Source organism: Gavialis gangeticus, unplaced genomic scaffold, assembly GCF_001723915.1.
Source record: "Gavialis gangeticus isolate Ggan-Ray unplaced genomic scaffold, GavGan_comp1, whole genome shotgun sequence".
Taxonomy (NCBI): Eukaryota; Metazoa; Chordata; order Crocodylia; family Gavialidae; genus Gavialis; species Gavialis gangeticus.
In genome coordinates, this window is record NW_017729032.1 from 20,480,737 (window position 1) to 20,505,236 (window position 24,500).

Genomic DNA, 24,500 nt, shown 5'->3' on the forward strand with positions numbered 1-24,500 from the left:
TTCCAAGCTTTTAAAGGGCATTCTTGAAAAAAATTAATTGGAAGCCATGTTTCTATTATGTTTACTTCTGAGCTTGCTGAACCTATGCATGTACCAAAAATGGGACTGTTTCTGCTCCATGATTCCCTGATTCAGTAACTAACAGTGCTCTGCTAAATTATCTTTTAATGTGAAATGGCTTGGATTTACTGTTTGATTTGTAAACTATTATTTTTCTCCCGTTTGTCTCTGGCATGACAGTGCATTAGAGTATGTGATAGGTTTTAACACTTTAATTATTGGGCAAGTGAATCAACAGCTTTGTAATAACTTAAGAACAAAATTGTGAAGTAAAATCACAGAAGAATGTGGATGGCAGGGACCTCCAGAGATCTAGTTCAGTGGTTTTCAACTTCTTTTTGATCTGCAGACCTCTCAAAAGTTTTGGCTGGAGGTGCAGACCCCTTTGAATTGTAAGTGTCAATATTCACATACTTACGATTGATCCATAGTCATCTTTCATAGACCCCCAGGGATCTGCAGACCACAGATTGAAAACCACTGATCTAGTCCAGTCTACACTACTCAAGGCAAGATAGTCGTCTCTGTCTAAACCATCTCAGTCAAGTGTTTATCTAACTAACTCTTAGGCACCTCTAAGGTTAAAGAACGCACAGCCTCTCTGGGTAGCCTGTTTCAGTGCTTAACCACTTTCATAGTACAACATATTTCTTCCTAATATCCAACCTAAATTTCCCTTGCTGTGACTTGAGACATTGCTTCTTGTCCTGTCCCTGTAGTTGCAGCGAAGAGTCCATCTCCATCCTCTTTGTATTCATCCTTCAGGTATTTGAAGACTGTCATTAAATTCTCTTGTCTTTTCTTCTCTAAACTAAATAATTCTATGTTCTTTCAGCCTTTTCTCATAAGTCATGTCTCCTAGGCCTCTAATCATTTAACTGCATCTCTTGAAGTGCAGGGCACAAAACCGGACAAGTACTCCAGGCAAGACTAAATAGAGCAGAAGAATCATTTCCCTTTATTTGCAAGCGACTTCTCTAGTAATCCAGCCCATCATGCTGTTTGCCTTTGACTGAACTTTTTAATTGTGCATGTGCTTTTAAAGATCTTTGCTAAAGTTTTACAGTTATTCCCCCAAAATGTTGAGCTTGGCTCTGCTAGAGAAGTTATTTTTTTTTCCCTTATTGCCTTTAAGGGTGAGAAATATACTTACCAGAAGGAAGCAGGAAACCTTTTCTAGTAAATAGTTACAAACTAGTGGGAGCTTTGACAATTATCAGACCAAATGTCACTGCTAGATTGTGAACAACATTGAATCTGACCATATAGTTAAATTTTCACTGAGTTACTGAGATGGCAGAAGCACAGAGGCTTAATATTCCCTTGTTTGAGTTGGTGAGGAGAATCCCATTTTTTATTACCTGGTAATGCTGCCTCTACACCTTTCCTAATTGCAGAATTTGAGTCCCTTTTGCTGATCTCTTCTTAGCAGCTCTGGTGAAACGTATTAAATCTCTTCTGAGGTAGCAGTGAAAATGATTATAGGATTTTAGGGAACTGTCTCAGGAAGCTACAAGCAATAGCAGAAATAAAAGGAGGGATTTGCAGGCCTATGAAAAGTGAGACATTCCCTACTCCCAGTTTGAGTGCTAGGAATGAGCGAAAGGGCAAAGTGTGTGAATAAGGCCTCTTTCAGGAGGGTAAGTGTATGAAAATAAGCCACTTCTGTATCTGCTGCTTCTGGGAGGATGGTTACAGGGAACAAGGGTGAAGTTCCTCAACTCTTGAAATTTTAAGTTAAGAGTACATAAGAGATGAGATATCTTGAGTGAGATTCAAAGACGGATCTCTGGCTAACAGAAAAATGCCCTTTGCTTTCTTCCCTATAGCTACTGTGGACGAGAGAGGACAATAAACCTCTTACCACGATTTTGTCCTTGTAGTAAATTATGGAAGCCTATCACAAGCAAAAACAGTAAATTCATTGCTAAGTTTTGTCCTCTGGTTAGTAGTCGTACAGTTTCCAAATCCAGTATAAATATTTTCCTGACAATACAATATGCTAACTCTAAGTAACATGTATTTTAGAATCTCTGGAAATACTAGAACAGAGTGTTGTAGCTGGAAATTCAGTCCTAATCCATCCTCAAGAACAAGCAGCCAAAATTAGAATGGAAGCAGAGACACAAAAACAGGTATATGTGTGTGGGTTTTTTTTCCTCAGCAATATCCTTTTCTTAAAGTGCATTTTACATCAGAATGGCTCAAATGCAAACAGATCTAATTAGGTTTGTAAAACAACTTTGACTATCCCTCCCTTTTTATGTATATGTAGCTTTAAAAACTGCCTTTAAAGTTAATATTTTTCCATAATCTCTTGTTTTTCTGGTTTGTTTGGTTTTTTTTTTAATTTTCATCAGCTCTTCTTGAGGTATTGAAGAGTAAGGGGAAAATACTTTTGTAGTTTCTAGAAACTGTATTGAAAACGGTACAGGAGAGATGGCTTAAATTTGGAATTTGATGTTGACAAAATCCTCACTGAAGAGTAGTGCTCTTGAGTGTCTACATGTGCTGGGGGGGGGGGCACGTATTTTAATTGAAGTGGTTCTCGGGATCCACTCTAATTACAATCCCTGCAGTCTCGTTTATTCAGCATCCCACATTTCAAAATGGCAGCGGGTCACTTTAACTAAAGCTTGTTTGACATGCTTTAGTTAAAGCCCCCCTGCCACCATTTTAAAATGCGGAGCGCTGAATACTCAAGACGTTGCAGCACAATTAATACAGTCTGTTCTGATGTATTCTAATCAAAACGCATCAGAGCATGTCTAAAAGTGCCCTTTGTCTTGGGAGTTTGGGATTAACAGCACAATAGTACTGTTAGTCTGTGAGTAAGCATTTATAGTTTGAGTCGAGGAATTCCCACAGGTCTGGATTTTTAATATTCTCTTCTCTAGTAGCTGCATCTAATTCTAGATCTACTGCCTCCAAGCAACTAGTTCTGGCCCATGGAGCAATTGGATCCAGCTCATGCAGTTAGGGCTAAAGCAGTGAGGGCTTCACCTGTCTTGTCCTGCACTGTGGCTGGGTGGCACTGCTGCCACTGCCACTGCTAGGTGGTTCCCATACTGCCACTGCTAGGCTGCAGTGCTAGAAACAGCTCTAGGAAAAAGTAGTGGCAGTGCTGGCCGGTAAGGCTTAGTGTCAGCCCTGAGCCATCTAGGACTTCTAGCCTGCCATTTCAAAATGTTTCCAGCTGCTGGACAGTCCTGTGCTACACCTTATGTTAGTTTGTAATTTTAAAAATGAAAAGCATACCTAAGGAAATTAGAAATTAGGAAACTTCAACTTTGTGGACGTATAAATAAAAGCCAGCAAGCCAGGAAATGCAAGATTGAAAGAAATGCTGTCAGTTTTTAAATTATTTTCCTGAAAAATGTTATGTGTTTTTACTTGTTGCCTTGGCTACTTGTATGTTTAACCAAACATTGAGAATTGTGTCTGGAAATTAGATTTATTTTCCCATCTGCCAACCTTAGTTATTGCAGTTGTTAGACTAATCACAGTATTTGTCTGGAATGTATGTATAAATATAGAATTAAAGTGAAACTGATATGTAGTTGCCAAGATACGTATTCACATATCTACTACGTTTTATAGCTCAGTTTCAGTATTGCCTGTTCCCAAAGGTCTGGCTTTTCTAAAATGTCTTCTCTGTTCTATGTGCTTACACCTTTTCATGATCAATGCTTTGAACATTTGTGGTGAGGCAGACAATAAAACAATAGCTATGTTGTTCTAGTCATGTTATATGCCATACTTAGGGACATACTTAATTCGCAGTTTTCAGAAACCAGTGATATCCACAATCACCAGGAAACACTCCATTGGCCACGCTTTCCCACAAAATCAACCCATAAAAACCCCAGCGTATTATATGATACGCTGTTTTAGAATCTCACAATCCTTACCATGATATTTGGACAATGTGCCAATCCCTGCAGCTACTCGTGTTTGAGATTTACTGTCTGCAGTGAGAGGCAAGGCTTATTCTCCAGTCTGTGGCAAGGGGTGGGGCCACCAGGAAATGCCTGCAAAATCAGCCCTTCAGGACACAAGCAAGCTGTGAAAATGGCTTGGTCTCACTGCGAGTTAAGTAGGACCCTGCTCAGACTGAACAAGCTCTAAATCTGCATTGATGCATGTTGGAGGCATCCAAGGAACACATGGATACAGGCAACTGAAAAGGTGGCCTATCTCCCATTCGACTTTACTCAAATGAGCATGTTGCAACTCGGTAATGTGCACTGATGGAGCAGCCATCTGTCATATGACACCTCTGTTTGAGGCTCTGATGTGCGTTCTGTAAAGATTAGCATGTCTCAGAACAGCATGTCTTAGCTGCTGTTTTCTGGCCAGTTCAGTGTCTGGCAGCAATTTCAAATGGATAGCCTTGGGACAAAAAGTAGAGAATATAGTATTATACTATCTCTGTGCCCAGAAACTAAGTCTTTGGTTCATAATAAATTCCTAGAGAAATATTAAAAATAAAAAAAACACTTCAGAGGTTTGTGAAGTGCACTGTAAGTTATATATCCGTTAAGTACTTCAGAGGTACTGAGAGACTTAATTTAACATTAATAAAATGTCTTAAATCTTTGAAAATCACTATAGATTGTGAAAAACACTTGTACTTATTCTGAATTCAGCTTCACAATGGGAAATTTGTTCCATCCTCCAGTTTCTTTGCAGAAAATGTTACCTGATTGAATTAGATTTTGATTTTCTCCATTGTGCTATTGTGATAGCAGTTGTTGATGAATGTAATATAGCACAAAAGTTAAACTGTGAAGGGACTGGTAAGAATCTGTTGTCTAGTAAAAGGCATATATAGTTTTACATGTTATTATGAGAAGCTGCTAACAAAATAGGGGTTGCTTTGTAGTACAGATAATTTCACTGTATGTGATTTGGGACTTAGTTGATTATCCTGTCATTTAGTTTTGCAGAATCACTAGTATTTCTCTTTGATAGAATGAACAAATAGAGCAACAAAAACAGGAACAGCTGGCCTTGCTTAAACAAATTGAAGAAAAGCGAATGTGCTTAGAGGATGACTATCTGAAGAGCCGAGTGCAGGCTCATTTGGAAGAAATTAAGGCAAGGGTGCAAGAGGAGAAAGATCAGCCATCCCATCTGGCACAGGTAAATACTCATTTGGTTATGAACCAACAGACAGAGGTGGAACAGAGGGTAAAGGAACTAGTTGATTCCCATTGGTGAAATAAAGGTTTATTTAAGCCTTACTTCATCCATGCGAGAAGGCAGGATCTCCTACCTTGGAAATACATTTGTTTTGAAGTGGAAGCACTGGTTTGTTTGTTGGCAGTGGGCTTTGGGTAGTGGTTTACTTTTGCAGGATTTCAGGACAGCGTCTGGACCCATGGTAAAAAATGAATAAGGCCATGCAGGGAGAACCACATTTTCCTCAAGAAAAAGTGTGAGGAAGTGTATAGTGGGGGAAATTGACTTTTTGACTGCACTGATACCTTATAGATTATCCACGTGGAAGAAGGGAGATCAGTGATGTAGAAAGGATCTGATCTTACTTGCTATTAGATGACCTGGAGGCATCTGCACAAGAACTTGTTCTCCAGTGCTCTTTCTGGGGACTGATTCTATAAAAACAGCACTGAGTTGAACCATTGAACCCCTAGAGTTCAAGCCCTCTCAAACTTAAACTGCAGATCAACTGTGAGCAGCATTATATTCCATAGTATTTGCTAGATATGTCATAGGAAGACATAGCTTTCGATCAGTATTGTTCAGAAGAGTGCAGTCCATCTTTACTTCCTCAGGCTGAAATCAGGGCAAACTTGCTTCAGCTGACTTAGAGTAAGAATGAGCATGCTGCCTTAATCTTTCTTCAGTATTCATATGTGTATTGTTTTGAATTTTCATGTGTAAATAATTTATTTCCTTTTAGACTGAAACTGCTGCTGTATCAGAAACTACCAGTCCTAGAGAGAATGACCATGTACAGATAATTCGTAACTATCAACAGCGTCTTCTACAACAGAACAGGTACATTCCCTTATGTAATCAAGATTGAGAGGACAGTTTCAGAATTATTTGCTAATTGCTGATCCAGTAATTACGAAGGTCTTTATGTCACACAACAGACACATTGTCATTCTGTTTTAGGTTGCACAAACAGTCAATTGAAGAAGCCAGAAAACGTTTACAGGAGTACCAGAATAAGTTGAAGCAAAGATATCCTTCAATTTCTACTATACCCTTAAGCTCTACAGTTGCATCAGAGTCAAGATGTGTTGCTTTCAAACCTACTTTGGAATCAGTTTTCAAAACCCATGCACCTGCAGTGCTTCAGCGAGTTCATCCAACAGCCTGTCAGTCAACTGAACAAATGCAGGCTCAAGAACTTGCACAGCCATTAATCAGGTGTTCCAGAGCACATGGTGTGTTAGAAAAAACACTTGGGCAAAGAGACAATGAGCTAATGCAGAGTACGGGCTTGAGTAGTCAGTTACAGTGTTCACTTACCTCAGAGTTGAAGCAAAGACCATTTCAGTTGCTTCAGCATTCCCCTTCACACAAGCAAATGGAATGGTTGAATTCCAGTAATCAGGTCAGAGAGTCCTCTGAGTCCCGGAGGCTGCCAGTATCAATCCTGACTTGTCAAGGTACTTCCTCAGATATGTTGCAGCCAGAGGCACAGTTCATTTTGCCCACAGAAGATTCATCCGAGTCTTCACAAACTTTGCATTTTGAAAAAAATCTAGGATCTCTGAAGGTGTCAAACCGACAAATAGAGACGGAAGACCCCAAACAGCCTCTCCTCTTAGTACCTTGTATGCCACCAACAGAGGAGTCTGTCATAACTCAGGCAGCATCATCTGACTCTTCAGAGTGCCAGCAGATACCTGCAGAAAGCAGCATAAAAACCTTTGAACCAACCTTCACTCAGGCATTTCAGCATCTTACTTCATTATCTCGTGGGCCTGGGGTGATCCAGGAGTCCTTGGCATCAAGAAATAAGGATGTTTCGTTGTTAAATTATTCCAATATATTGAATTTAAGGGAGAGAGTGCTAGCCTCTTCAGAAAGCATCCAAGCTCAGCAAGACCACTTGAAACAACTGCAAAAGCAACTGGACATGCAAAGAGAAGCTCTTCTTTCTAGACAGAGAATGCAGGAAGAATTACTTATATGGAAACAAACTAAATTGAAAGAACAGATGCAAAGAAAACAAGAGGCTGTGAAGGATTTGCTTAATAAGCAGGTATGCTTTATAAGTGCATTATAACAGGTTGTTTGCCAGTAGAATGCGGTGGAATTTACCAGTTAGCAAAGTGATGCATGTGGCTACATGTGCAGTCTGTCCTTTACCAAACCATAGACTCAAGCTGGAACCTTTGCAGTCTACAGTCAGTAGTTCCATTGGGCAAGCCAAAAGAACCACTTTCTGTCCACTCCAGTTGGAGCTGAACTAAGCTTGTCTGGACTTTATCTCTGAACATAATGTTCATTAAAGTAGCTGCAGTACTTGCAAAGCTTTTCAGCTGTAGAAATGCAGTTGGTGTGTACAAAAGCTAAATATGTTAATAGTCTTTGTTGTTCAAAGTGTCTGAAAGACCCTTTGTCAAATAAACTGTTTAAAAAGCACAACTTAATTGTTCAAATGTGCAAACTAGCTAATTGGTTTTAAAACTGTTATATTGGCTAAGGAGCCAATATATTTCTATTTATTTCTATTTCTGTGTAACAGCTATATTTTATTTTGAATTTGAATTGTATATCACACTTGTATAAAATGAGTCTGTCCCAATTCACAAAAGATACTAAGGATGAAATTGGCAATCTTAAAAGACAAGTGTTTAGAAAGATTATCATCTCATTCTGTGTATTTATTTCTGTCCTAACTTATCATGCTCCTAGTTGTGTCTGCTTAGGAGAAGCCTAGAAATGAAAGTAAACTTTAATATGATGATTGAATAATAAGACAAACACAGACCGAGACTCAGGCTAGAGTTCAAGTGCGAAATAGACTGGTGTTGTTTTGTTTTGGGGTTTTCTTGTTTTTGGGGGGGTTTTTTGCTTTAAACACACTCTCCAGAACCTCCAAGGATAGAACCAGCTTTTTCTCTGCTAAATTATCCTTTCTGTGGGGTGGTGTCAGCGTATCACTGCTAAACCAAGGTACAGATTATTGATTTAAAGTTCATATGCCCATTCTAGAATTCAGGATTTCATAGCTTCCGAGGAATAATGCTTATCCATAACATCCATTTTGAAACAGTCCACAGCATTTTCAGATCAACAATCTCTTCCTAGCTGTTGGCCACACAAGATGCATGTGAAAAAACTGAAGAAATATTGTCTTTCCATCTTTATTTAAATCAGTGGTGACCAGCCTTTTACGCAGGTGTGCCTCAAATTAAGCTTTACATCCTTCCTGGGAGCCTCTCTGATCCCCTTTCCCTGCCTGATCCCTTGCTCTGCTTTCTGTTGTCTGCTATGCGTTTCCTACCTGATCTCCCATTTTGCTTTTTGCTCTGTGCTCCCTGCCCAGTTTGCTGCTTTTCTTTCTGCTCCCTGCCCCATTTGCTACTGTGCTGTCTGCTTCCTTCGTGATCTGCTGGTTGCCACACACAAGCTGCCCATGCCACATGTGACATGTGCCAAAGGTTGGCCACCCTGGTTTAAACTGGCCTAGAATGGAAAGCATCCTGGAAGAATACTTTTTTGTCTTTACAGTCTTCAGCAAACTAAAATCCCTGCACTTAGTGACTGAGAAATAGATAAGCATGTTTTCAGGACCTGGGCCTGCAAGGAACTGAATGTGTTTGCCCAACAACCTAGTAGTGCAGTTAAGTACACAACTGATTTTTGTGTGAGCCCCATTGAATTGCATGGATATATGCAGCGTACGTGTTTTGTTGTTCTGAGCCAGTGACCAGCATCATGCCAAGCTCAAGCATTTAGAATGTTTCTTTTCTCCCCTCCTGTGTTGTAGAGCTATAGACGATGTAAACAAATTGAAGGAAAAAGATGTCTAGTAAAGCATGAGACAGTTTTACCTACTACTAGTTCTTTTTTTAAGGTTGGACACTTTAGCCAATATAGAGAGATGACAGAAACACAGAAGCCAGACCAGTTCACTCTTTTCAAAGGAACAGAAAATGATCAAGAAGAGGTCATCTGTGGTAATGTGAGCAAATACAATGAAAATGGAGCACTTTTGCAGCGCATCAGTCCAGCTGAGCAAATAGGTGAGGCCATATATCATGCTCTATTATAATTATGATGCATGCATTTTTAGTTATAATTGAATTCTCTTCTTTTACTCTCAGATTCTATCAATTACATGTCAATAATTTGCAAGATTGCTAATTACAGAACATAATCTTTTTTTACAGAACAGTCTCAACGAATTCCAATAAGAGAACAGAAATGTAGAACTTCAAAACCACCTCTGGCAAAAATCAAATTAAGTCTAGATTTGGAACAACATGAACTTAGTGTTATACCTGAGGTAGATACACCAAGAAGTTGGAATGTTTCTCTTGCAGGTAAAATGCTTACTAAATGTTCTCTCTTGTGAGACACAAAACCCTAAGTAAGAAATTCAACAGAATTTTTCTCTAAGACTTTGAAATGATTGAGAGTGAAAGCAGTGTTTTCAACTATGATTTCAGTAAGATTCTCTGATGTTTATTTCAACAGCAGCAAAATCTATACTACATGCTTTACAAATGCTTAAGATAACAGCAGCCTTCCTGGAAGCGTTTACAGACTGAAAAGGGAAATTGCTTGATTATCCTGTCATTTGTGTATATGACCCTGCCATTGCGGTATGGATAGATGAGCAGCCCTATAATAGGGACTACTGAGGGCTGCTGATTTAAAAAAAAAATTAAATTGTTTACTGCTGAAATATATGCTTCAGTATAAGTATTCTCTTCTGAATGACAAGGAATTGTTTGTGGTACCTTTGCCTAAATGGGGTAGCTTTTTCTAACATCAGCAGGTGCTAAATGCTGTGCTCCAACAGTGGATGGTTACTGCATGCCTAAATGATGTTTATAAAACATTTTTTAATGATTGCTTGGTGTCAGATTGTTACAGAACTCTTTAATGATCTTTGTTGAGGTTTGTTAAATACTCAACAGAGTCAGTTTAAATGTTCAGACTGCAGTCTGATTTATTTCCTGTTGATACAAGACTACTAGAACTAGGAGGCAAAACATAACAGTTACTGTTTTGTTTCCTTTAAAGGTTTAGTAGTAATTTTACATAGTTGATTTCACTATTTCCCCTGGGAGTCGGTCAGTTAGCTTCCTCAGTTGTTTATGGTGGAAAAGGTGCTTGTAAAGCCACACAAATTGGCAGAGACTCAGACTACAGTTCTTCAAGTAGATAGTATCCATTCAAACCTAGGTTTATATTGTAGCAAGTACTAGAGCTAATGTTCTGATATCTTTTTTAAGAAAGGCAAAGAGAACAATCTGGGTGATATTAGATGTGTTAGTTTGACATTAAAGAATTAAAGGTAGGTAATTAACAATCAACTCTTCTTTCATCTGTTCCTTTATTTTGCCTTGGCTCAGTTTCAATCAATAGTAACTTATGCCAAATTCATGGTATTACAAATTTGGTTGCTAAAGGGAATAGTGTTAACATAGAATCATAGAAGTAGGGTCGGGAGGAACTTTGTAGATCTTCAAGTCTGACCCCCTGCCTGGGTGGGAGAAAAAACTGGGCTCAAATGATTCCAGCCAGGTAGGCATCAAGCCTCCTCTTAAAGACCCCCAGGGTAGGAGCCAGCACCACTTCCCTTGGAAGTTGGTTCCAGATCCTAGCTGCCCTGACTGTGAAGTGGTTCTTACAGATGTCTAATCTAAACCTACTCTCCAACAACTTATGGCTGTTATTCCTTGTTATGCCAGGAGGCGCTATGGGAAACAGGGTCTCTCCCAAACTCTTCTGGTCCCCCCCAGTGAGTTTATAGACTGTCACCAGGTCCCCCTCAGCCTTCTTTTGTGAAGGCTGAACAGGTTCAGGTCCCGCAGTCTCTCAATGTAGGGTCTGCCCTGTTGTCCCTGGATCATGCGGGTGGCCCTCCTCTGGACCCTCTCAATGTTGTTCACATCCCTCCTGAAGCAGGGCGCACAGAACTGGACACAAATGACATGATATGTTTGCATATGTGCAACACACTTAACTTGGGATTTAGACATCATTTGGTTAATAAACTAAAATATATATAACCAAGGTGCCGTACATTAAATCTGACTTTGATAATCTCAAAATGTGTGGGGAAACCTCATCAGGAAAGCATCTTTCTAGCAGGATCTTGCAGGTATGGATTCTTGTTCGTATACATACTGAACTTTATCCTAGAAGAAAATACAGTTATTACTGAAAGTCTGCAGGTTACTTCTTGGGAAAGAAGGCAGATCACTGATACAGATCATGATTGGGATTATTTGGTAAACTGAGAACAACAAACGGTTTAGATTTTAATATACTTAAATGTAAAGTCATACGTCTAGGAACAAATAATGTTAGGCCAGGCTTTCAGTGTGGGGATCTCTATCCTAGGAAGCAGTCAATCTAAAAAAGAAAAAAGATGGTTGGACCATGGTAGATTCAGTAGAACCTGGATAATTAATAGGCCCTATAAAAAGCTTATAAAGCAACTTGGAGGTATATACAGCTGAGCAAAGATCTTCATTGGACTGCTGAGATGCTCCAACTGACAGCTGTAGCTTGTACTTCAAATGGCACTGCTTCTCAGTCAGTTTTGTAGAACCACTGCAGTACTCCAGGTGAGTGGAAAAGTGGCACCCTGTGAAGTAAGTCACAGTGAATAGTTGCAACAATTTGTCCTTCACTGTACAATCTCCTGAAAATTTAAATGTGTTATGAACTATCCAGGTATGAATCATCTGGGTTCTACTGAAAGCAAATGACTCTGAGTTCATAGTGTGAAGAGATAATGTGTTGTTTGCATGTGCAAATGGAGCAATTAAAACTTGTAGCAATTGGGAGAGGTCCTGGATGATTGGAAAAGGGCAAATATAGTGCCCATCTTTTGAGAAAGTTTTGGTTGGATATTAGGAAATCTTTTTCACAAGGATAGTAGTAAAGAACTGGAACAGGTTACCCAGAGACATCTGGAATCTCCATCCTTGGAGGTTTTTAAGACCCGGCTATCCAAAGCCTTGGCTAGGATGATATAGTTCGGAATAGTCCTGCTTTGAGCAGAGGGTTGGACTAGATGAGTGGTTTTCGGCCTTTTTTCATTTGAAGACCCCTAAAAAATTTTTGAATGGAGGTGCCAGACCCATTTGGAAATTTTGAAAGGAGGTGCAGACCCCTTTGAATTGTAAGGGTAGGTATTCACATACTTTTGATTTATCATAGTCATCTTTTGCAGACCCCTTAGACATTGTCTCTGAATCCCCAGGGGTTCATGGGCCACAGGCTGAGAACCACTGTACTGGATGACCTTCTGAGATCCGTTCCAATCCTAATTTTCTCTGATTCTGTGAATACTGAGCTTGAGTAGAGGGGTTATTGTCTCTGATTTAGCCTGTGATACGGCTACTGCTAGAACACTGGCTCCCAGTACTCGTATCAAGAATTCAAGAAAGATGTTATAAAATGGGGGAGATTTTGGAGATCAAAGCTCAGGTTTCTATCCTCTTACTCCCTCTATTTTGCTTAATAGAAACTGTAGAGGGCTGATTTGATTACAGTCTATGTATCTACATATGGAGTGGAAATATGATAGCAGTCTCAGTCTAGCACACAAAGGTATAATGAGAACCAGAGACACATTCAGACTAGAAATAAGGTGCACACTTGTAGGTGGGTATTAGTTAACCATTGATACAATTAACTAGGGGTTTTACCAGATTTTTCTGGAAACTTCTAAGTTAAGATTGGATTTAGTTTTTTCTTTTAAAAGAAATGCCCCATTTCAAACAAATTCATTTAAGGAAAGTCTGTGGCCTATGTTACATAGGAGGTCAGACTATACTATCCAGTGGTTCCTTCTGGCTTGAATTTATGAATTTTCATTTGAAGCAGAACTTTTTTAAAATTCAGGGTAGTGTCTCAGCAGTGTACCATATGCACCTTAACACTTCATTATAAGAAAGTTGAAATATCACATCTCTGTCCTCTTAATAAATATATATATATTTTTAAATTCAGGTAAGCCTGACTCTCCTGGTGAAGAAACTTCTTTCTTTGGAACTGAGGGGGAGCTAACATCTAACGTGTGCAGCCATGAATCTCTTAATGAAGAAAGAGACTTATCCAGAGTCCTAGCAAGCTCCAAAGAACAAAGCTCTAATGACAGCTTAAGACAAAGTGAGCCATCAAGTAGCTCATGGCATGAACTGCAGATGGTGGATGCTGAAAGCTTGTGTGACCCAGGTGAGAGAATCTATCTTTTTTTTTTTTTTTTAAGATCGATATAATTGTTCAGTGTTATTAGTTAGATAGCTTTTATCTGTTTTGTCTGGCCTGATTTCTTCAAGGCTGTAGAGTGGTTTGGTTTTGTTATAAAAGGGTATTTCAAGTTGGAAAGAATGAAATAATTAATCTAAAATGTACTAACAATTTTTACTCTAGACTAGAGAGACAAAAAATGGCATATCAAATCCCTATTGTCCGTCTGTGTTAATGTAAATGCAGGGATGTGATTATTCTGTTTTAGTAACCTGGGCAGTCTTGCTGTGTATTAGGGCAGCGTTTCTAAACCAGTGGGTCATGACCCAAAAGCGGGTCGCAAGACTATATGAAAGGGTCACAAACAAATTTTAAAAAAGGATCATATTTTTGCATACTTTTTTTTTGAGAAATAGCTGCTAGTGGTTCATCATATGTTTACACTGTACATACTAATAAACAAGGATCTGGGTTTTTTGTTTGCCATGGGAGAGTGGTGATTTTTCTCCTTTTTTAAAGGGAGAAAATCAGAGATTTTTCTGCCTCTTAAAGGAGAAAAACATGGGATACTGCACGTTTCCCCTTGCAGGCTTACAGAGTTCCAGCCTGCAAAGGGCTGCTTGGGGCTTGGGGGGGAGCGGGAGGAGGGTGATCAGGCATGTGGTGCTACGTGCATGTGTACATAGGTACATAGCAGCCAGGCAGCATGGAGAACAGCTCCTGCAGCCCCCTGCATGCAAGTCTATGGGACAGAGGGGAGGCGGGACACGGGTGGATGGAGTGGAGCAGCACGACTTGTTGCTGCCTCCACCAGAACCGCCTCACCTCCAGCAGTGCGAGGAGTAACAGATTGGGGTGGGGAGGGGGCCACTACCCTGACCTCCTCCGCCGCCAGCCACTTGTGTGCAAGGCCGTAGCTCTACCCCACTGCCATGGCCCGGCAGCCTCTGCTGCTCGCCTCAGGCTGCAGCTCTATCCTGGAGGGGAGGTACTGTGGTAGGCAGTGCCGGGTGGCCTGAGGGGGAGCAGTGGTGGTGATGGCAACTAGGCCATGGCAGTGGGGTAGAGCCATGGCCTGGCACACAAGCAGCTGATGGCAGGAGGTGGTGGGGGCAACGGCACCCCACCATCCATTGTCCAGTACTTCTTATGCTGTTAGTGACGTGGCTGATGCAGGGTTTCAGCAGTGGTAGTGCCAGTGGAGGACACAAAGTTACCCTGTCCCCAAGTCAGCAGAGGGTTTTTTTTGTGAATTGGATAGAACAGGGGTGGACAATTATTTTGACTGAAGGGCCACTTAGTATTATGGTGAACTACTGAGGGCCACAAGGGTAGCCCCGCCCTTCAACAGGTGCCCTGCCGTGTGGTCACTATGTTGGGACTTGAAATCCTGCCCCCAAAAACCCTGACCCTTGCCACTAGAAGTCCCTCCCCTTGCCCCAGGAGTACTCCTTTTGGGAGGTGGGGGTTATGATCTTCCAACCAGAAAAAAACTACATTTGTATAATGAAAATCACACATTTAAAATAACATATTTTATTTCAAAAAATATTTTCGTCTCAATTTGTGTGTGTTGTGTATCTAGAGGTGATTGTACAATAGCTCAAAATAAAGTCTTATTCTTGTAAATGGGGAGGGTGTTCAGGGCATGTGGAGGGGTGTGGGGAGTAAGGGTGGGTAGGTAAAGGGTTTTTTTGGATTGCTGTGTCGGGGGGAGGGGTATGTGGGTGCGTGTGCATGAGTATGGGGTTTGTGGGGGGGCTGCTTGCGCATCCAGGAACCCTGCGAGCTGACCCAGCCTGATGGCATGGGACTCAACATGGCTCCTGGCACACAATTGGGCTAGGCTGGCTCTGTGCAGGTCCCGGTGTTACAGCCAGGAATTGTGTGCCGCAGGGCCGATCCAGCTGTCTGTGCCATGCTGCATGGGTCCTGGTGTTGCAGCTAGAAACTGTGGTGCCTGGAGGTGAGGGGATGGGACGGGACAGGTCGGCACAGTGCCAGGACATGCTCGGCTGGCTCCATGCCGCACAGCACATTTCCCTACTGCAACGCCAGGACCCGCATGGAGCTAGCCTGGCCCATCCTGTTTTGGCCTGATGACATGGGAACTGAGGGAACCAAGTGCTGGTGGCTCAGGCCAGCCAGCTTTGTGCTGCACTATGAGGGTTCCGGCATTGCAGCTGGGAGCCCCACTGCTTGTCATAGAGCTGGCTGGCTCAGCTGGGCACCTCCCACCAGCACATGGTTCCTGGCTGCAACACTGGGACCACAGAACACAGCAGTAGCCAAGCTGGCCCCTGCGGATCCCAGCTGGCTCCTGCTGCCGCCAGCCCTGGCCCTGGGTCCCTGTGCTCCCACCTGCTGCCATTCCCTACTCCTTTCCCTGCCACCACTGCCTTTCCCCTGCTGCTTTCCTTCCTTCCCCACCCACCACCACAGCCCCCCACTGACTGCCCACCTACCTGCCACTTGGGCAGCATATGGTTCCCAGCTGCAGGGCTGGGATCCTGCAGTGCAGCAGGAACCAGTTGGGAGCCACATGGTGTGCTGGCATCCTCCCTCCACCCCCTCTGCCTGTTCTTATCTGAGTTTCCCTCAGGTGGACGGAGATGGAGAACAGCCCCAGGTTCACCAGACCAGAATCCTCTGCTAGGCAGAAGCTTCCAGTTGGCAAGTTGGGGGAGGGGGGCATGCCTTGCTGCTGCTGCTGCCTGCCTCCGGCTCCTCTAGAGTTCTGCTGCCGCTGGTGCCTTGTCATCTTTGACAGACAGCCACGGGAAAATGATAATTTTCTAACTTTTTTAAGGTCCCCACAAGCCAGGTAGAATGGTCTAGCGGGCTGAATCTGGCCCACAGGCCGTATTTTGCCTGCCTCTGAGATGGAACAGGTAATTCAGCATAAAATGAGCCACTGAATTTTTTGTTTAAGGGCTGGCGAATACTATTTTGTATGTTATGGATAAAACAGATGGTTTATAAATGGGCCTGGGTAAGCAGTCTTAAATAAAATCTGCATGCCCAAAGAAAATATTGTCCAGTTACTAAAAAGCCTTTACAGTATTTATCTCAAAATGGACAAATTATTGATTCTCAAATCTTAACATACACATTTTCTCTTTGCTTACCAAAATTTAGCTTACTATGTACTTTTAAATGTAAGATGCCCTTGAATTTAAGATTCATCCAAACTTTCTGACTCCAAATTTAAGAAAAAAAAATAAAACGGCAAATAAGGACATATGTACACAGTTATAATCTCCATACTACATGGATGTCAAGCGTAAGGCCTGTGGGCTGGATCTGGCCTGTGGAGCCATTTGATCCAGCCCATGAATTACTGGCCCAGCCCCATGTGCTGATCCTGGCTCTGTATGCAACATGCAGGAGACGGGCTGGACCTGGCACTGCATACACTGCAGGCAGTACAGAGGGTTGGTCTGGGGCATGCAGCCTCTGTCCCGGACCCCCTGTGCCGTGTGCAGCACTGGGTCCAGGCCATGCATCATGGGCAATGTGCACCCCATGGGCAGTGCGCACTCCACAGAGCTGGAGCGGTCATGCATGCTGCATACAGGGGGAGGCCAGCACAAAGCACGCACTCTTTGCAGCACCTGCCAGACCTGAAGGAGGTCCAGGGCACATGCTGAATGTGATGCCCCAGGACTAACACCCTTTGCTACCTGCAGCACCAGATCCAGCGAGTGAAAAGGCAAGCATGCTGCAAAGATTCCAACCTATAAAAGCTTAGCATTGTTATAGCAAAAAACACTCTGGTGCTCACCTTCCCCTATGGCCAGGGAATGGCTTTGGCTTCAATTTTCTTTGTAGTGGCCAGCATAACAATGCTTTTAGACATTCTCACTTTAATTCTGTACTTTGGCCTCTACACCTACCTGCTAGTCAGTCCCATTTTCTGTTCCTTGTAGGTTCTCTTATTGCATTTAGCATCCTTTGTGATGCATGTATTCATTAAGGCAAGTATGTACCCCCTTCCCAACCATTTTTTCCTTCTTCAGGTATCCTTTGCCCCAAAGATTTTCTTATTGAAAGTATTTTCTTTTACAACATATATCCAAAGCCTTCAAGCTATATGAAAAACAGCATGGACTGGAAATAGCTGTATGAGATATTGGTTATTTTTTAAACTCTTGTTTCCTCTTAGTGGGCTAAACATTGTTTGTACCTTAAATGCTTGAGATGCCAAGCCTTGACATATAGTTGCAAATACTGTAGTCTCAAAGACTTCTTTGTCTAAACCTTCAATGCTTCCCAGTATCTGTTACGCAAAGAGAGAAACAGATTATTTATGTATAATACAGTTAAGGTCATTTGATGCTATGTCTAATTTCTAATGTATGAAGCCACTGCAGTGACATTTATGTTAGCTAGGGAGCAGTTATCTGGCAAGACTTATGCAACTTTCCAGAAAGAGAATCAGCCCTCCAAAGACTAATAAAGAAGTTATTATCCATTCTTCTGATTAGTTAAAGAATTTAAGAATTATATTAGAAAAGTTATTTTGAGAAGTGAATTACTGATATCAAAGTTAAGATTTTGGACATCAAATTTCAACCCTTAATAAATCTGACTTTTCATCAAGACAGTGTCTCAAAAAATGGATTGAGGGACAAGTAGTTCAAAAAGATACCCAACCATTAAACATGTCTCAAGAATTTTCTGACTCACTCCCCACCCGCCTCCCAAAAGACCATTTCAGCACATGCAGCATACTCCTAAATATGCTACATAACTTCAGCTCCTAAGACCAGTCTGCAGAGGCTCCTAGCCAGTGAGAAAGGATAACTATTATCAAATCCAACCAACCAACCATGAAAAAAGGAGTATTTTCTTCTTTCCAGGGAGAAGGGAAGTTATAACAGCCCTCTGAGTGGAACAACATACTCTCTCCGCTTTGCCTTATTCTTAACAGTGCCCCAAACCTGTAAGCCTGCAAAAATGGCAGCCAGCCCCAAATCGGCGGCCACCTGCCTCTTCAATTTCAGTAGGTCCCTACTTAGAAAATCTTTCTGTTAGGAGGTGGGTATACATTAAGGTATTTCATGGGCCAAGCTGTTTTTCTTTAATATATTTTTTGCTTTGGTGACAGAAAGCAGAGACTTCCTGGAATGTCTTTAATTAGCCTAGACACGTAATTTAGTAAGTGATCAAAATTACAATTTGTAGACATCATAAGAATAAAAATAATTGTATCTTTTAAATTTTAACTTAAGGTTCAAGTTTGTTATAACCTTAATAACTTTATTAATACTCTTTTAATTATGACTGAAGTTCCCCCACACACGTACACATGGATATACATGTATATATAAGATACAGTTACAGCTTAACTGCATGTACATTTAAACTAAATATTCGGTTATAGAAATATTTAAGGAGCTTTTCCTTCTCTGTTTGCTACTATATTCCTTACCCTATGATGGCTTTTTTTGAACAGGTTTCCAGGGGTACCTATTTACCCTGACCTTTGGAAGAAATTATTACTGTTTTTCTGTGATGCTTTTTCCTCATCCTCTCTGCCCAATAAGGATCTTAAGTGCTTTCATTCCCATGGTCCTGGATTGCAGGATTGACCTGGTGACTGCAATTCAGAACCCTTGTATAGTATAAACTGCCTCCATATATAAAGTATAGATTAAAAACATGTTTTAATAACTCTTAAGTCTGAACATATTTAGGCTGGATGTGTCTGTTCAGTGAGGCTTGTATACTATATTTGTTTTAAAATGGTAGCTAAATTTAATATATAAAAACTCTTCTCAGTTTTTTCAGCCTTAAGCATCATTCTTTCTCCTTCATGTTCATCTGCTCAGCCTCCAATCTAGGACAGTCCCTCTAGCATTTTTCAGATGTAATTATCTTCTTCCACATTGCTTCCCCAGTCAGATCTCTGATTCCTAAAATTGTTTCTTGTCTCATCCATTTTCTTTTGGCTTAACTATCCATCTCAATGCAAAATATTTGCCTGTGGCTGCACATATCCTATGCCTTTGCTCTCATCAATTTGTATTATTTGGGTTTCACCTAATCTTTTGGGGGGGTTGTTTGTTTTGGTTGGCATTTTCTTTCATGTTTTACATTGAGCAGTTTCTCACTTGGAATTTTGTCTCTGGAAGTAAGAGTTAAGATCATTCATTCCCAGCTTATCACTGTTTTCACTGGACAAATAAAATCCTATGTATTCTTGCCTTAATTTTTAAAAAATAAATAAATTGTCACAGTGTAACAGCCAGTATGTTAAAGTACAAAAATCTCTTATAGGAGGCTGGAGGCAGTGTGTGACAAAGATAATCTGTTGGTTAAAAATGTTTATATTGCTATCCTCCAAATACAATGCATTTTAGTGACAGTCCTGTAACTAAGCAATGAGAGAAGGTGAAACTCCTTTTAACCCCACTGAAATTAGCAGTTAGTTTGGCTCAGAGCAATAAACTGTGATGCATTCATCATTTGTATTAATAGTAGAAAAACAAATGTATTACTGCTGTAAGTAATAAAGCAATTTTGCAATTATGGAATAGCTTTAAGCCAGGAGGGAGCATTTGATCATCTAGTTTGATCTCCATAATTTGATCATCTAGTTTGATCTGCATGCCATTACATTTCAGCAAGTTCTCCCCGTATTGATCCCAATAAATTGCCTTTCTGAATAACACGCTTAAACCAATGACATCTCATCTTGATTTGAAGACTTCAAAAGATGGAAGAGAATCCACTGTTGTCCTTGATTGTTTAATCCAGGGGTTGGCAACCCTACAGCTGGGATTGTATCTGGTCCACAGAGACAGGATGGCAGTGGGGGAACCCACAGCACTGGTGGTGCAAGGGAAATCAGAGGCAGAACAAATTGATGTCAGCCAGGTCACAGGCAGTGGCCCATCACTGTTTTAAGGTTGCCAGTTTCTGGCTTCAAACAGTCCACTGTTCAAAATTTGCATTTTATTTTCCATTTGAACATATATGGCTTCAGCTCCTGATCATTGGTTCTTATAATGCGTCTTTCCATTTAAATGAGAGCTCTTTTGTCCCAACATTTTCTACCTTTGAAAATACTTAATGTACTCTATTGAAGTGCATATCCTCAGGATGGAAAATAGGCTATGCCCCTACCCCAACTATTGACTTCCCTGATATAAAGAATGCTCATTAACCACCCAAACAGTACCCTTCAGTAAGGCGCATCTGCTTTTTCAGAACACCGTATGCCTCTGATAGTGGCCTTGGAATGGACAAGACCTAGTCAGATTAGAGCAGTTTTGGAAGCTTTGAAATGACAGCAACTAAGCAGTTAAGCTACAAAGTAGACAATAAGGCTGACATCCTGTGCTCTTAGGTATCTTATGCACATGACTGGTATATAGACAACAGATATATTATAAACAATACACATGGTGGCATGCAGTTAGGCAAACTACACATATGTGGACTACACTGTGTATGTTAAGAGATGACTTGAATGACATTTTCTTTTTAATTGAGCAACTTGTATCTCATTTTAAAGAATTCACTCTCCATTCCACAATTTTTTGTCTAATACAAAATCAGTCAGCAATGACTTTATATCTACCTCCAAAGTACCAATGCAAATATCACACAGGGTCTCAAGCCTAGCACAAATTTGTATGGAATCAGATGAAAACAGCCTGGTTTTAATGATGATTCCTATTAACCGCTGCTTTGAGATCAGTTGTTTAGTCGGCTCTTACTGCACTTAGTGTGGCTTGTTGTTCTGCATAGGGCCATCTTTTAATGTGAATGTTTTCAGTTTTAAAACTGAAAAATCACAACTCTGCAAGTTTTTGTGTTCTTCCAGTATTTGTGCTTTGTCGTGGAAGAACCTGTCAATGAAACTACACAGTCAACCCAGCTGCACAATCACAATGCCTAATAGCACTAACTTGCTACAGGTAAAGCAGGGGGACAATGGTAGTCAGTGTCTAGCTGCTACAAGGTTGTTAAAGTAAGTTGGAGAGATTTGAGGGAGAGGGCCACACCCCTTCTTACTGAGGAAGGCAAAAAAACCCAGTCTGACCCTGGGATAAAAGTTTTTCCTGATCCCAGATGTGGTGATCTGACCCTGGGTCAAGGGACAAGACCGTCTCTAGCCAGGAACCTCCGTCTTTAAGCTCCAGCAGAAGCTTTGGCACACTCCAGTCAAAATCCCCATCTTTGGCTGTAGCTAACACCCAATGCTTCTGAGGAGGGGCCAGGGAAACCCTGACACATGTAGCAATGGGGGGTAGGGGGGAACTTCTCTAACTTCTCCATGTCCTTTTTAAAATGTGGAGCCCAAAAATGCACACGTATCTGGCATGGTTTGAAAATACTTAAGTTCCTGCACACAATTAAGTTTTCTTACTTGAAAATTACTACTAGAAAGAATTTTTGAGCAAAAATGTTTTAAATAGAGCTCATCTATCAGAGTCCCACCTCTACACAAACTTTGAAGGTGCTGCCAGCTTTAAAAATAACTTTTTCAAATTTAAGTCTGAAGCTAGTTTCTGGCTGGGTTTTTTGTTGGTTGTTTTTTTTTCCAGGCACCAATTTGATTTGTTGTACTTTTTATGGAAAGGTATAGAAGCCAAATTCTGGTTCTTCCCATTCACTTTTGGAAGCCAAAACTTAAGTCAGGGTACAGTAAATAGGTAATGTTAGGCAAAAGAAGTTACTTGTATACAGTAAATGGACTGACACTAAAAAACCTATGGTTCATTCTGCAACACCCAACAATAAATTCCCAGTTCTCAGCCTTCTAAGTGACATTTATTTCATAGAATAGAAGGACCAGAAGGGACCTATAAGGTAGAGTCCAGTCCCCTGCCACGCACCAGAGGGAATTGGGCTTAAACAAGCTCAATAAGGTGCCTGCCCAGCCTCCTCTTGAATGCTTCCAGGGATGGCGACTGCACCACTTCTGCTGGTTTCTTTAGTTTTTGGTGGTGTGTTCTTCTGGAGAGAAAGCAAGCATGGCAATATGAAGTCAGAGAAGCTGGTTATGGAGAGCTACGCTGTGTTGTCAAGGGAAATTGCTGTTCTTGAAGTAACACGGTGGAGGAGAAAGCCTTTTATAGGTAATAAGGAAGAGAGAAACATAAGTCAACAAGTTACTTTGCAATGATAGAACTAAAAGGTATTGTTGCCATCTAGTGCTCAAAATGTGGAAATGTTGCACTTGTAACTCTTGTAATTTTGTGTTCAGGCCGGTCCCAGGATTCTGTTATACCTCAAGATTCACCAGTTTTTTCTGCTAACACTGGAAGGGGAATCGCTGCAGATTCTGGGTTATTTTTTAGCCCCAACTGTACGGTCAGTCATAATGTTATCAGGCTTTTTAAGATAATCCTAGAACATAGTAAAAACACATGCTATATTCTAAGGTTTGTTTGTACTAATTGGAAATATGAATTGAAGGTGACCCGCAAGGCATGAGAGGTTCCTTCTACCTTTTTGTTAGTTGTGTGGATTTATGCATGCATTTTTAATAGAAATTCGGGTTTGGTTTTCCTGAAATCTTTAGAAACATGAAGAAGTCCAAGCAATCTGACAGAAATTCCTCAGTAATTAAGGGTTTTGTAGTCAGATTACGTCTTTTTCTTTCTTCCTTTTTTGTTAACAGTTTTTTAACTTGCATGATGTAGAGGAGGAGCAAACCTTCAAAATCTACAATTCTTTTGTCCTTTTGCAGTCAAACTGAGAGCGAACACTCCAGCTTTTCTGGTGGCATCCACTAACAAAAATCAAAAAGATGAACCATCATATTTCTTCTTTTAAGGGTTAAACCCCAGCTCTATATATAGATATGTAATTTTCATAAACTTTCTCAGGGCACATTTATGTAGAATTAAAGAAATAAAATAACTTAGTAGTTTTCCCATGCTGGTCGCTTTTAAAATAGTCATAAGAGCTTTCAAATGCTGTACTCCTTTTCCTCTGAGATCTGCTTTTTATTATTCAAGTAGATCTGTGATGAGAGAAAGCCAAATCTGAGCACCAAAAGATCAGCTGATCTACATGGTGTTATGATCTGTGTACAGTTCTGGGAAGCAGTATAACTGAGTGTGTATTCGGGGAAGCAGCATAATTGTGTGTGGGTGTGGATGTGGTGTGTGTGTGTGTATGCCAGTGGGGTGGGACTTGGAGAGAGTGTACATGTGGGAGAGTGTTGAGTGATCTGTTGTCCTGAGCAATGATGAACTTTTTTTTTGCCTGATTTCAGATAATGAAGGCTTCTACACTTGAACTGAGCTCAAAATAAAGTGTGTAGTTCTTGTATTCAAAATAAGTGTTAACTATTTTGAGTTTAACTATAACATACAGTACTAGCTTCATATGTTCTTTAACCCTAGGTAGCACTTTCTGGAGCACTGCCCAGCAGTTTAAGTTCACAGGCTTGCCTGCAAGAGGCAACATGCAATTTGTCTTCAACAACAATTTCCACTGGAAGCTTTTTAACCAGCGAAAAGTTGGACATAAGTCCTGCTAACTCTGGTAAATATTTTTTTTTAAACAGAACTTGCATATTCTTGCAAAAAGTGTAATGGAATGGTTCTTGATTATAGTTTTATTCAAATCCACTAAACTAAAACTAGTAACATCTTTTCTGCTATTATGACCAATTTTGGCTAATGCTACTCTTGAAGTTAATTATGTTGCAGCTGCAGCTCATTACAATCCTTCACCTTTTCAGACTGGCAAAATTGAAAAAAAAATTCAAAAGAAATCAATTATAAAACTTTAATATGTGGCTAATCTGTGCAGATTGAGTTACAGTAGAATAGAGATGGTTTCTTGTATATTTCAGAAATACCCTGAAGTTTTGGTATGGTGATTGTAAACTTCAAGGCTAAGTACAGAGTCGAAAAGCCTGAGGCTGAAGTGATTCAGTCTTTGCAAGTTAGACTGAACTGCAGAGATTAAATTCAAACAGAAGTGAACAGACGTTTCCCTTTGATTCAGGAAATGCAGCCATGTGCCTGCAGTGGCTCAGGCCAGAA

General features: G+C 40.7%; 1 protein-coding gene across 5 annotated transcripts in view; it reads left to right on the top strand.

Annotated features, from left to right (window-relative positions):
• Positions 1 to 24,500, top strand: part of CEP295 (centrosomal protein 295) — a 96,912-nt gene that overhangs the window by 47,987 nt on the left and 24,425 nt on the right. For all 5 annotated transcript variants that reach the window (XM_019524416.1, XM_019524414.1, XM_019524415.1 and 2 more), the window contains 9 exons: positions 2,089 to 2,195; positions 5,035 to 5,253; positions 5,987 to 6,084; positions 6,205 to 7,303; positions 9,125 to 9,293; positions 9,441 to 9,593; positions 13,246 to 13,470; positions 22,706 to 22,812; positions 23,853 to 23,994. In XM_019524416.1, coding sequence (XP_019379961.1) covers positions 2,089 to 2,195; positions 5,035 to 5,253; positions 5,987 to 6,084; positions 6,205 to 7,303; positions 9,125 to 9,293; positions 9,441 to 9,593; positions 13,246 to 13,470; positions 22,706 to 22,812; positions 23,853 to 23,994 — 2,319 coding nt within the window. The remainder of the gene's footprint in view (positions 1 to 2,088; positions 2,196 to 5,034; positions 5,254 to 5,986; positions 6,085 to 6,204; positions 7,304 to 9,124; positions 9,294 to 9,440; positions 9,594 to 13,245; positions 13,471 to 22,705; positions 22,813 to 23,852; positions 23,995 to 24,500) is intronic.